At 48.5% G+C, this 11,280-nt stretch overlaps 1 protein-coding gene across 1 annotated transcript; it reads left to right on the top strand.

Moving 5' to 3' along the window:
• On the top strand, positions 1 to 9,991 carry FAM98C (family with sequence similarity 98 member C). The gene is made up of 8 exons (XM_033158482.1): positions 1 to 80; positions 2,198 to 2,334; positions 2,789 to 2,923; positions 3,866 to 4,053; positions 4,832 to 4,915; positions 5,107 to 5,223; positions 7,303 to 7,470; positions 8,981 to 9,991. Exons 1-8 carry the CDS (start codon positions 58 to 60, stop codon positions 9,125 to 9,127), a joined length of 999 nt encoding a protein of 332 aa, XP_033014373.1. The 5' UTR covers positions 1 to 57; the 3' UTR covers positions 9,128 to 9,991.
• Positions 9,992 to 11,280: the final 1,289 nt, after the last annotated feature.

The following is an 11,280-nucleotide window of genomic DNA, read 5'->3' as shown; positions in this document are numbered from 1 at the left end:
CTTGCCGGGCTTCGGATCTGCGCGTGCGCGAGGTGACAGATTGGTTCCACCGGAGGCATGGAAGGAGACGCGGCCCGGGGGTAAGAGGTTCGGGGCGGAAAGAGGTTCGGGGGCACATGAGGAGGGAATTGGGGAAGGAAAGAAGTTCAGGGGTTTTTTTTTGGGGGGGGAAGGGGTTGGGGGGAGGGGGGAAAACAGGTTCGGGGCACAACCGGAGGGAGCAGAGGCGGCTGGGGTAGGAAAGGGTTTGGGGGCCCCAAACGATGGGGGGGGGGAAAGAGGGACAGTTCCGTCTGTAGATTCTTAATTTTCAGGGTCATTGGTTCGAGCCCCAAGTTGGGCAAAAGACTCCTGCATTGCAGGGTTCTAGATTCAGGTAGGTAGCCGTGTTGATCTGACGCAGTCGAAATATAAATAAAAATAAATAAAAATTGTCCAGTAGCACCTTAGAGGACCAACTAAGTTTGTTTTTGGTATATCTGAAGAAGTGTGCATGCACATGAAAGCTTATATACCAAGAACAAACTTGGTTGGTCTATATGGTGCTATTGGACAATTTTTTAAATATATGTTTTGCATTGCAGGGGGTTGGACTAGATGACACCCGGGGTCCCTCTCTCAACCCTACAATTCTATGTTTCTAGGTTTGAGGGTACACCCAGAGAGAGGGGGGGGTCTCCAGCTCTCTTTATTGGCGCCCCCTGGGGCTCTCCCCTCCTCGGCCACACCCCCTCCCCAGCTTTGCCCCACATCCCGCCTCTGATATTTGCATGGCTGGGGTGGAGCCTGTGGTGTGAAGGAAAGAGTCCCAACTTTTTGCCTCCAGGCCCACCAGTCATTGGCCAGGCCGTTGCTTGGGGTGGCAGCTGAGGGAAGGGGGCGAGGGAGGGGTGAACAGTGACTGCTTTACAGCAAAAGAAGAAAGTTCCCTGCTGCGAGGAGCTTGCAGCCAGAATTTGGCACTGGGAAAGAGCAGAGAGAGGGGAAAGGTAATGCTCTCTGCGTGTCAGCCAGTGAAGCTCAGTATAGTTGGTGAGCCAGGTCTGCAGGGGGTGTGTGTGTCAGAATTGGGTTTGAAGAGGAAGGAGGCAGCATGTTTGTGAGCCTGTTTTCTATGTGATCCGCTGCTGAAGCCTTCCAGAAATGCAAGGAGCAAGGCTCCCTGTGAGCCTGTTTTCCAGAACCTGAAGCTGGTTTTAGTGTCTAGGCATCAAATGTAAGAAGCCAAAACCGTGTCATCTTCCTTCCTTCCTTTTCTCCACCTCTCTCCCCCGCCCAAACCTATTTCCGTTATCGGTTAAGGACAGCAGTTGTGTAAGGGGGTGTGTGACCTGAGGCCTGCCTTCTTTGACGGGCAGCTTTCCACAGACTGTGTGTCAGTCTTGGGCGGGGCAGGAGGCAAAAGCTGTGCAGGTGCATGGGTGCGGCTCTCACCTTTACCCAGGTGGCTACATTCCAGACACACCCAAGCATACCTGTCTTGTCTTCTATGCAGGCAAGTTATCGTAATTCAGAGACCCATTCCAACCAGGAAAAAGCAGTCAAGGAGGATATGGAGCAGGTCTTGTGGGGGGGGGGCAGCCTGAGGGCCGGTTAGAGAGCCCTGGAGGGCCACATTCCACCTGCAAACCAGTGGGTCCCTATCCCAGCACTAAGGAGTTGCAACATTAGCATATTGCCATGCTCAAATACTGCTCAAATCGGCAGTAGAAGCACAGAAGGAGATCATAGAATAATAGAAATGTGGAGTTGGAAAGGGACCCCGAAACTCATCTAGTCCAACCTCCTGCAATGTAGGAATCCTGCCTACAGCCATCCCTGGGTGGGCTCAAACTAGCAAACGCCTGGTTAGCAGCCAGACACACTGACGTTTACTCCAACACAATCACCCCCCCCCCCCACAAACATATGTGTCCAATCTTGCCAAGCCCTGCCCCCTGGCAGCACCCTCAAGCCCCGCCACCATATCCTCCCAGCTCCTCTGTGTCCTTCCATCCCTGCTTTATTCAACTCTATGCTGTGCCTCTTTTCCCCGCCCCCTCCATGACTCCATGCAAATCCAGGGCTGTGACCCGGCGCTACCTATTCTCCAATGGGAAACTGCGTGATGACAGCCTTACATTTATGTATACGGTATAGGAAGATGGGGAAAACAACCAGTCGTGTAAATGAAATCTCCTTTCTCTCATGCACCCAGGTGCCTGTCGATGGATGGCTTTGCTCGGGTAGCTGAAGCCGGCGTCTCCAGCCCCGAGTTCACATCTCTTTGCTCTTGGCTAGTTTCCGAGCTCCGCAGCCTTTGCCCGCTCGAAGAGGACGTGAATCCCACTCGTGGTAGGTAACCTGACTTTGTGGGGAGAGATGAATGCAGCAAATATTTTCTTTCTTGGGCAAGACCTAAAGGAAGCAAGGGGGGTGAGGGGTGTGTGAGTCAGCCTAGGGCCCCACAAGGAACCCCCCACCCCACCGGGCTGATAACACCTGAGAAGCAAATGTAACGTAGCCCAGCATCTGCAGGGTTTCATTAGCTGGCTTCTGGGTGGTTAACCCATGGAACTGCTTGCCGCAAGTTCCTGTTGCTCCAGCCCATCACTTGGATGAAAAGTGCCTAGGTCATCAAGGGAGTTTCTAGCATACTGGAACTGGAGAGGAGGTTGTGTGTGTGTGTGTGTAGAGAATATCTGTGGTGGTGGTCGTATTGGCTAGTACCAAGGACAACCCTTTCATCCACTCTTCGTTGAGCTGATGTTTTAGATTTCTATCCCCAAGTGGCATTGTCTCCTTTCAGGTCCTGAGGATGCCGAGACCTTCCAGATCGAAGTGAGCGGCCTCCTTGGAGAGCTGCATTGTCCCTACTCCTCATTGACTGCGGGGGACGTAACAGCCAGGCTTAGCACGCCGGATAGGTGCCTTCAGCTCCTGTGTAAGTCCAGGCAGGAAGGGGCTTATTTCTTGGCTCATTCTGTGCACGTGGGCTCAGAAAAGTTGTGGCTAAGAACTTCTGCTCCCATCCCTAGAAAGGGTCTGGGAATCAGTGAGTCATGTGGTTGTGTATTAGCTCATTCTTATTTTTTTAAAAAAAACCCAATGGGAGGTCTTGTTGGAACACAAGAATGAGCCTTTTCAGTGGTGGCTTCCAAGGCGCTTCTGGCACCGTTGTTACACATCTTCAGGCGTCAGACAAAAACGTTCATTTGACAGCCACGGACGGGAAGTCCCTACAGAGGGTGGTGAAGACAGCACACGACATCATGGGCTGTCCCCTGAGTCCGCTAGACGTCATCGCAGGAGACCGTTGCCTCAGAAGAGCGAGGAACGTTCTCAGGGATGACTCGCACCCTGGCCAGCACCTTTTTAATCTCCTGCCCTCGGGCAGGAGATATTAGAAGCATGATAAGCCGCACCAACAGGTTAAAGAACAGTTTCTACCCGTGGGCCGTGAGGCTGCTGAATGGAAAACAGCAACATTGCAGCTGACGTTCAGGGTTGGTGGTCCTACGACAGCACATAGAGTGTAACAAGGACTGAGAGATTGTGGGGGGGGGGCTCATTTAATCTCACTGTAAACATGTGGTACAGTGACAATAAAGTATTTCTATTTACACAGGCATTTGGCTTTTAACAATGGCCTTTTAGGGTGGGTGGGGGTGTTTCCGTGTGGGGTTTTGTTGTAAGTTGTTTTTGAGTTGCCATGGCAAAAAAGCGACTAACAATTTTAATAAATAGCAATAATATTTCACTGAATTAACTCCCCCCCCCATTATTATTATTTAAATCACCCTAGAAGCACTTAGGTCCCCAAGGTTTATGAGATGTAAATTTAGGACGGGAACTGAGTCCAGCTCTTTCCTCCTTCCCCGGCAAGATTTTTTGAGCTCGGAGCTCCTTGCCGCCCGGCTGCAGGCTCGGAAGACGCCCCGTTCGCCACCGGAAAAAGAAGACCGAGCCGGCGAAGCGGTGAACGAGCTCCAACTCATCTGCCAAGCCCTGGGAATGACGGACCTCGATCCAGGCTGCCCAGTCCATCAGGCCATGGCTGACATAGAAGCCAAGGTGGGGAGGCTGTTTGACTTGTGCATGCGCCAAAAATGTGGGAGGGCAGTTCAGAGGAATGGAAGCTTCCCCCCACCGCCGCCCCCCCACTTTGTGCTGCTTTGGCTGCACCCCAATATGCAATGGGGCCATTCCATTGTCACGGGTGGGACACTTTGACCATGTTTTTTGGTATTCACACATGTGTAACAATGTAAATTATACATAAAAATTAACAACCAAATTTAAACTATGTTCTTAATAAGATACTGAACATTTTACTAATTTATTATTATTTTTATGGATATTTTTGACAATTTTATTAAATGTTAAAAGTGTTGTCATGGGTGGGACAAAAAAAAAGGACATGGAGCTTGAGATAGGTTTGATTTCTGGAAAAACTCTGTGAGTTGGGAGGTGAATCGATGATAAACTCAGCATATCTGTTTAAATCAATGTTTACTGGTTACAACTATGCAATCAGGAATTAAGTTTAAGAAATTTAACGATACAAAATTAAGGAAAAAATGCTGTCACGGGTGGGACAACCATCAGAAAACGTTTAACTTGAACACTTCTGTGAAGACTACATGGGTGGACTTTTGAAAAGAAGGTCCATAAAATAAACTTCTTTTGTCTTCAGCTTTAAAAAAAAAATGGTTAGACTGCACGTTTGGAATCTTCCTCACCAAAGTCCAGTGCTCATCTAGCATTCTTATCAGGCTCATTTTTCATGGAATGGCCCAATGGTCTGTTTCTTTCTCTCAAGCAACAGCTAAACTTGTGGTCTCCTCCTTAGATTTCGGAGGCGCTTTCTTCACTACCCCCTGAGCACCAGCAGATGGCGCCGCTCCTAAAGGCCACGCTGACCTCCAAGGAATGGGTAGGGGCCGGCCAGTGGCATTGGCAACGAACTCCCCACTGCCCCTTCGGTCGGGACGGGTTGTCCTTCCCCAGACACGTCCCTGGCCAATGCGGGGTTGTCGAGGGTGGGTCTGTGGTGGGTGGATGCATAGCAAACGGCTTATGTCTCCCGCTTCCTCTTGCCCCTCTCCCAAATGACGAAAACACTAGGGGGCGCTGGAGGGCATCCGGGACGTTCTGTGCACAGAGTATCGGTGCCGCCGACGCATGATGGCTACTCGTCTCGACGTCACCGTCGCGTCCTTCCATTGGTCCGAGAGGGCAAAGGTGAGTGAGTGGGGCAAGAGTGGGGCACGTGCTTTTAAAGGGTGTGTGGTTGCTTTTAAGAATAGGGTAGACTTGCTGGTGTTACGATGAGTGCATAAAATCCTAGAATGGTAAGAGTTGGGAGGGACAACCAAGGGTCTTCTAGTCTGACCCCCTGCAATGCAGGAATCTCTTTTTTTAATATCTCTCTTTATTATTTAAAAAAATACAAATACACATATACACAAACACAAGCACACAAAATAAACATATACATTTACATACTACTATCCTTTTCTTTTCTTTTTTACAGACAAATTCTCGTACCTCCAATTATCCTCATTGCATTCAGTGCTATTATATTTGTATCGCGTACAGTTAAATGATTTCATTTACAAATCATATTTTTTCCATCCTTGAATCTCTATTTATTACGTTAAAGGTTCAGTCTACATCTGCCATTAGGATTCCACTTATACCACTATTCCTTAAGTATTCTTTAAATATCCTCCACTCTTTCCATACTTCTTGAGTCATCTGTTTCCTAACTTTACCCATTGTTTTAGCTAGTTGCAGATATTCTATCATTAGGTTTTGCCAGTCCATTATAGTTGGTGCGACTGATAATAATAATAATAATAATAAACTTTATTACGGTCATAGACCAGCAAAAGAGAAAATAAAACGATAGTACATAAAATAAATATTTCTTAAATATTGTCTTTTAACAATACTATTTCAATACTATTTGGTGCGACTGTATTTTCCCAATTCCTGGCCACTAGCATTCTTGCTGCTGTTATACCGTACATACATAGTACTCTTGAGATGCAGGAATCTCAACTCGGACACCTGTGATATATGGCCCTCCAATCCCGAGGGAGTCCGTTCCGCTGCCGGACAGCTTTTGCCGTCAGATAGTCCTTCCCAATGTTTGGTCGGAGTCTTCTTTCTTGTGACTTGCAAGCGCATTATTTCGAGAGCAGGAGGGGGGCGGGGAAGCTCGCTCCATCTTCCGGCCTAACAACTTGGGACCAGTTTATCTGAGAGATTTCCTTACTCCATGTATGCCCACTTGACGGCTTCAACTGACGGAACTGGCCCTGATACAGAAGCCACATAATACCTCTTAATATTTTAGCATGACAGCACGTGGCCTTTGGAACTCTCTGCCGATTGACACCAGGCAGGAGCTTTCACTGTACTCTCCCCCCCCCCCCCGGCGCCTGCTAACAGCCTTTTTGTTCGGATGAGCCTACCCAGACATTTAGAAAGCTGATGCGAGTTGTAATCAGTGTTTAGTCTGGTTATTTCGAATTTTTGAAAGCCTTAAATGATGCTGATGTTTCCTATTGACAATTCTACAGTTTCATCTTTTTGCAAACTGCTTTGAGCTGGTTGTTTCTTTGCAACCAAGCGGTGTGTAAATTTTAATAAATGATATTATTATTATTATTATTTAAATTTATTTTGTGCTTTTTTAGTTGTATTTGTTTTAATTTATGCTGTGGGCCAGGGGTAGGCAACCTAAGGCCTGTGGGCCAGATGCGGCCCAATCGCCTTCTAAATCCGGCCCACGGATGGTCCAGGAATTAGTGCGTTTTTACATGAGTAGAATGTGCCCTTTTATTTAAAATGCATCTCTGGGTTATTTGTGGGGCCTGCCTGGTGTTTTTACACGAGTAGAATGTGTGCTTTAATTTAAAACGCATCTCTGGGTTATTTGTGGGGCCTGCCTGGTGTTTTTACATGAGTAGAATGTGTGCTTTAATTTAAAACGCATCTCTGGGTTATTTGTGGGGCATAGGAATTCATTCATATTCCCCCCCCCCAATATACTCCAGCCCCCCCCCCCCACAAGGTCTGAGGGACAGTGGACCAGCCCACAGCTGAAAAAGGTTGCTGAACCCTGCTGTGGGCCAACCTAGGTCCTGCATGGTGCAGAAAGGCAGGATATAAATAAAAGGGGGGGGGGAACAAATAAATAATAGTTTTAATAATAGTTCAGCAGCATTGACCTGCCCTGAATAGACTTGGGGGGGTGTGTGGCTTGAATGAAAAATTGGCTTCTTCCCTCAAATTTTGCCCCCCACAACTTAGGACCGCAGCGGAGCTATGTCAGAGGCCTTCAAACCCTTGCGGCAGTCTTTGCTGGAGGAGTCTCAGGTCACCTTTCCCCACCTGCTGGCAGCGCGGGAGGACTTCTCCCGCATTGTGAAGACCAGCAGCGGGGCTTCACGGGACAAGACAAGCTGTGCCGTCAACAAGGTACAGGGCTGGAGAGGGGGGCTCTTCCCCAGATGTTGGGATGGGGGTACAGGAAAGCCCTATAGCAGGCCTGTGCAGTGGTGCTCAGCAAGGCTGATTCCAGATGACTTGAATAAATGAACCAAACTACCCATTTCTCCCATCCAGGGGCTCTGGGCAATGGGACCTGAGTTGTGTCTGTGCCGCCTCCCCATTTTTTATCCCTTAAGTGTGCTTGTTGTTGTTGTCTAGTCATTTAGTCATGTCCAACTCTTCGTGACCCCATGGACCAGAGCACACCAGGCACTCCTGTCCTCCACTGCCTCCCGCAGTTTGGTCAGACTCATGTTGGTAGCTTCAAGAACCCTGTCCAACCATCTCGTCCTCTGTCGTCCCCTTCTCCTTGTGCCCTCCATCTTTCCCAACATCAGGGTCTTTTCCAGGGAGTCTTCTTTTGTCGTGAGGTGGCCAAAGTACTGGAGCCTCAGCTTCAGGATCTGTCCTTCCAGTGAGCACTCAGGGCTGCTTTCCTTAGGAATGGATAGGTTTGATCTTCTTGCAGTCCATGGGACTCTCAAGAGTCTCCTCCAGCACCAGAATTAAGTGTGCTGGTTGCCAATTTCTCCACCCCAGAAATAAAATCCCTGAGCACCAGTCATTGATAGAGGACGGAGGGAGCGAACAGGAAGTTCTATGTCCCTTCCTATCGAGATACAACAGGTGCCCACCCTCCTCAGTTGCTGGAAACAATTGAAGGCATTTTTGTTCCGACAGCTTTTTGATAAATGGGTCTTTACCACAAGCATCAGCCAGTGTGGTGTAGTGGTTAAGAGCGGTGGACTCGTAATCTGGTGAACCAGGTTCGCGTCTCCGCTCTTGCACATGCAGCTGCTGGGAGACCTTGGGCTAGTCACACTTCTTTGAAGTCTCTCAGCCCCACACACCTCACAGAGTGTGGGGGAGGAAGGAAAAGGAGAATGTGAGCCGCTTTGAGACTCCTTTGGGTAGTGATAAAGTGGGATATCAAATCCAAACTACTACTACTGCTTCTCCTCCTCCACCTGTTTAGAATGTGCTTCTAGCCTGTGTACTTTTGACTGTGTTTATCTTATGCAGGGGGTCCCCAAACTAAGGCTCGGGGGCCGGATGCGGCCCAATCGCCTTCTAAATCTGGCCCGCGGACGGTCCCAGAATCAGCGTGTTTTTACATGAGTAGAATGTGTCCTTTTATTTAAAATGCATTTTTGGTTTATTTGTGGGGCATAGTTATTTCGTTCATATATTTTTTTTCAAAATATAGTCTGGACCCCCACAAGGTCTGAGGGACAGTGGACCCGCCCCCTGCTAAAAAAGTTTGCTGACCCCTGATTTTATGCGTAAATTGCCTTGTGCCGGTAATTTAGAAGGCAATGAATAAACTGAAGATGGCGATCATTAGTAACAGCACTTCCTGTTCACTCTCGCGTCCATTTCTTCCTGCTTCACAGCAGCCACATCTGAAATGACTCCTCCCTCCCTCCCTCCCTTTCAGGTGCTGATGGCTGGGGACGTCCCGGACCGCGGTGGGCGGCCGAATGAGATTGAACCCCCTATGCCCGCGTGGGAGAAGAGGCGAGAAGGAGGAAGAGGGGGCGGCCAACAGCGATGGGGCAAGCGGAGCAAGAAGAAGAAGAAATAGCAAGGGGGATGGATCCTGACCTCCTCCTCCGGCGTGGGGTATGGTCAAAACTACCCTTAACTTTAGGGCGGGGAAGAGGCTTCAGGAAGTTTGCTGCAGCAAGGATGAGCGGTGGATACAGACCCCAAAGCCCAGCCTTCACCAAAGGTGGTTTCAGTTTTGCTTTTCCCCAGGATGCGGGGAAATGCAGTTTACAAGAAAGGTGCTGATTACGTTGAACTTGAGACAGTGGGCAGGGGCATGTGCGTTAACATCAGACGTCTCGCCCCTGCCTTCACTTGCTTTAAAGTTGTTGAACACAGATGTTTTGTGTTGCCCCCATTATAGCTTGGTACCAGATGAATGACATCTCCCAGCATCCCCAGTTAGTTGGGGGCCAGTGATCAGGTGTGAAGGGAGTTGGGGGCCAATGTCCTGAGGGCCACATGTTCCCCTTCCCCGATCTAGTTAATACACAACTTACAAGGATGAAGGAACAAGAGGCGCTGGCAAAAGTCTGGATTTCTCAAGGTTTCTTTTTTGGGCTTTAGATGCCAGATGTGGGTAGGAAGCAACCTTCCCTTTTGGGCTGGATGGGCAGCACTTATGAGAAATCCAGCTTTAGAAATGTCCCATTAGATTTAATCAGACAATGTAGGAAGAGGGAAGGTACTGTTTTGGGATTTTTAAGCACAAACCCAAACTTCTTTGTATCTTTTCCTGCTGGATTATCCACAGGGTGGCTCAGTTGTAACAGCCAATGAGTATGGGGTTTTGTTTGAATGGTGCCAGTTAATTTTTGTCCTTGTTTTGAAGGGACAGGATTGAAAATTGCCAGGCTGGGTTCAGTATAACACTAAGAGATTAAACATTTTCCTTGTAATTGAAACTCATTGTGCGAGGGAGTATGTGTGTGTTTTTAAAACTCTAATTGTCGTCTTCTACTTCTCTCTCTCCCTCTTTTATTGTGCCAGGAGGGTTAAGAGAGCTGAATACTTTAAAAAATGTCCTTCAAATGGCAAACTGTCCCTGACCTTTAATCTTTTTCTGTTAAGGGGAAATCACATTCCTTCCCCCTACCCAAAAAGGGGGAGTGGTTACACAAAGCTTGTGGGGTGGGGTATAGCTGAAAGTGAATCTTCATGGGGAGAAAGTTAGATTTAAACAATATAATTCCTGTATTCAGTGTGACGCATTGCATCTACAGTCATACCTCGAGTTGCGTACGCTCCATGTTGCGTACGTTCGACTTACAGACCTCCGCGACCCGCGATGCGCAGGTGTGCAGAAGCACAAAAACGCGCAAACCTCCGGGTTTTTTGTTTTTTTGGGGGGGGGTCGTTCGTGTTAAGCTCACCCGTGTTATGTAGCGCGATCTGGAACGGATCGCGTGTGTAACATGGGGTACCACTGTATTCCCAGCAATGAATATATTCCACCCCGCATCGCCCCGAATGAACAGAGGGTTGGGGAAGTGAAGAAAAGATGCAGTGTTTTTTCTTTAAAGCAAGGCCGAAGGGGGTCAGTGGAAGAGGTCGCAGTCACTGGCGCTTCTTCCTCGCCTCTCATCCCCCTTTATCTGCCGCCGAACCCCCAGCTTCCACCTTCTAAGGATTCCTTTCTCCCAGTCTCTACTCTTGACATTGGAAGCCAAACCAGAATCATAGAATCATAGAGTTGGAAGAGACCACAAGGGCCATCTAGTCCAACCCCCTGCCAAGCAGGAAACACCATCAAAGCATTCCTGACAGATGGCTGTGAAGCCTCCGCTTAAAGACCTCCAAAGAAGGAGACTCCACCACACTCCTTGGCAGCAAATTCCACTGTCCAACAGCTGTTACTGTCAGGAAGTTCTTCCTAATGTTTAGGTGGAATCTTCTTTCTTGTAGTTTGAATCCACTGCCCCGTGTCCGCTTCTCTGGAGCAGCAGAAAACAACCTTTCTCCCTCCTCTATATGACATTCTTTTATATATTTGAACATGGCTATCATATCACCCCTCAACCTTCTCTTCTCCAGGCTAAACATACCCAGCTCCCTAAGCCATTCCTCATAAGGCATCGTTTCCAGGCCTTTAACCATTTTTGTTGCCCTCCTCTGGACACGTTCCAGCTTAACGTATCCTTCTTGAACTGTGGTGACCAGAATTGGACACAGTATTCCAGGTGAGGTCTG

This window comes from Lacerta agilis, chromosome 8 (assembly GCF_009819535.1).
Source record: "Lacerta agilis isolate rLacAgi1 chromosome 8, rLacAgi1.pri, whole genome shotgun sequence".
NCBI lineage: Eukaryota > Metazoa > Chordata > Lepidosauria > Squamata > Lacertidae > Lacerta > Lacerta agilis.
Note: the sequence above shows the minus strand (reverse complement) of the source record. Positions and strands in the feature narration are given on the sequence as shown.

What these genes read in the sequence shown, in the direction of transcription:
- FAM98C (XM_033158482.1), top strand. Translation starts at nt 58, where the DNA reads ATGGAAGGAGACGCGGCCCGGGG. An exon ending in GGACGTGAATCCCACTCGTG is followed by an intron (nt 2,335 to 2,788) that starts GTAGGTAACCTG and finishes GTCTCCTTTCAG; the next exon opens with GTCCTGAGGATGCCGAGACC. An exon ending in ATTGGTCCGAGAGGGCAAAG is followed by an intron (nt 5,224 to 7,302) that starts GTGAGTGAGTGG and finishes CCCACAACTTAG; the next exon opens with GACCGCAGCGGAGCTATGTC.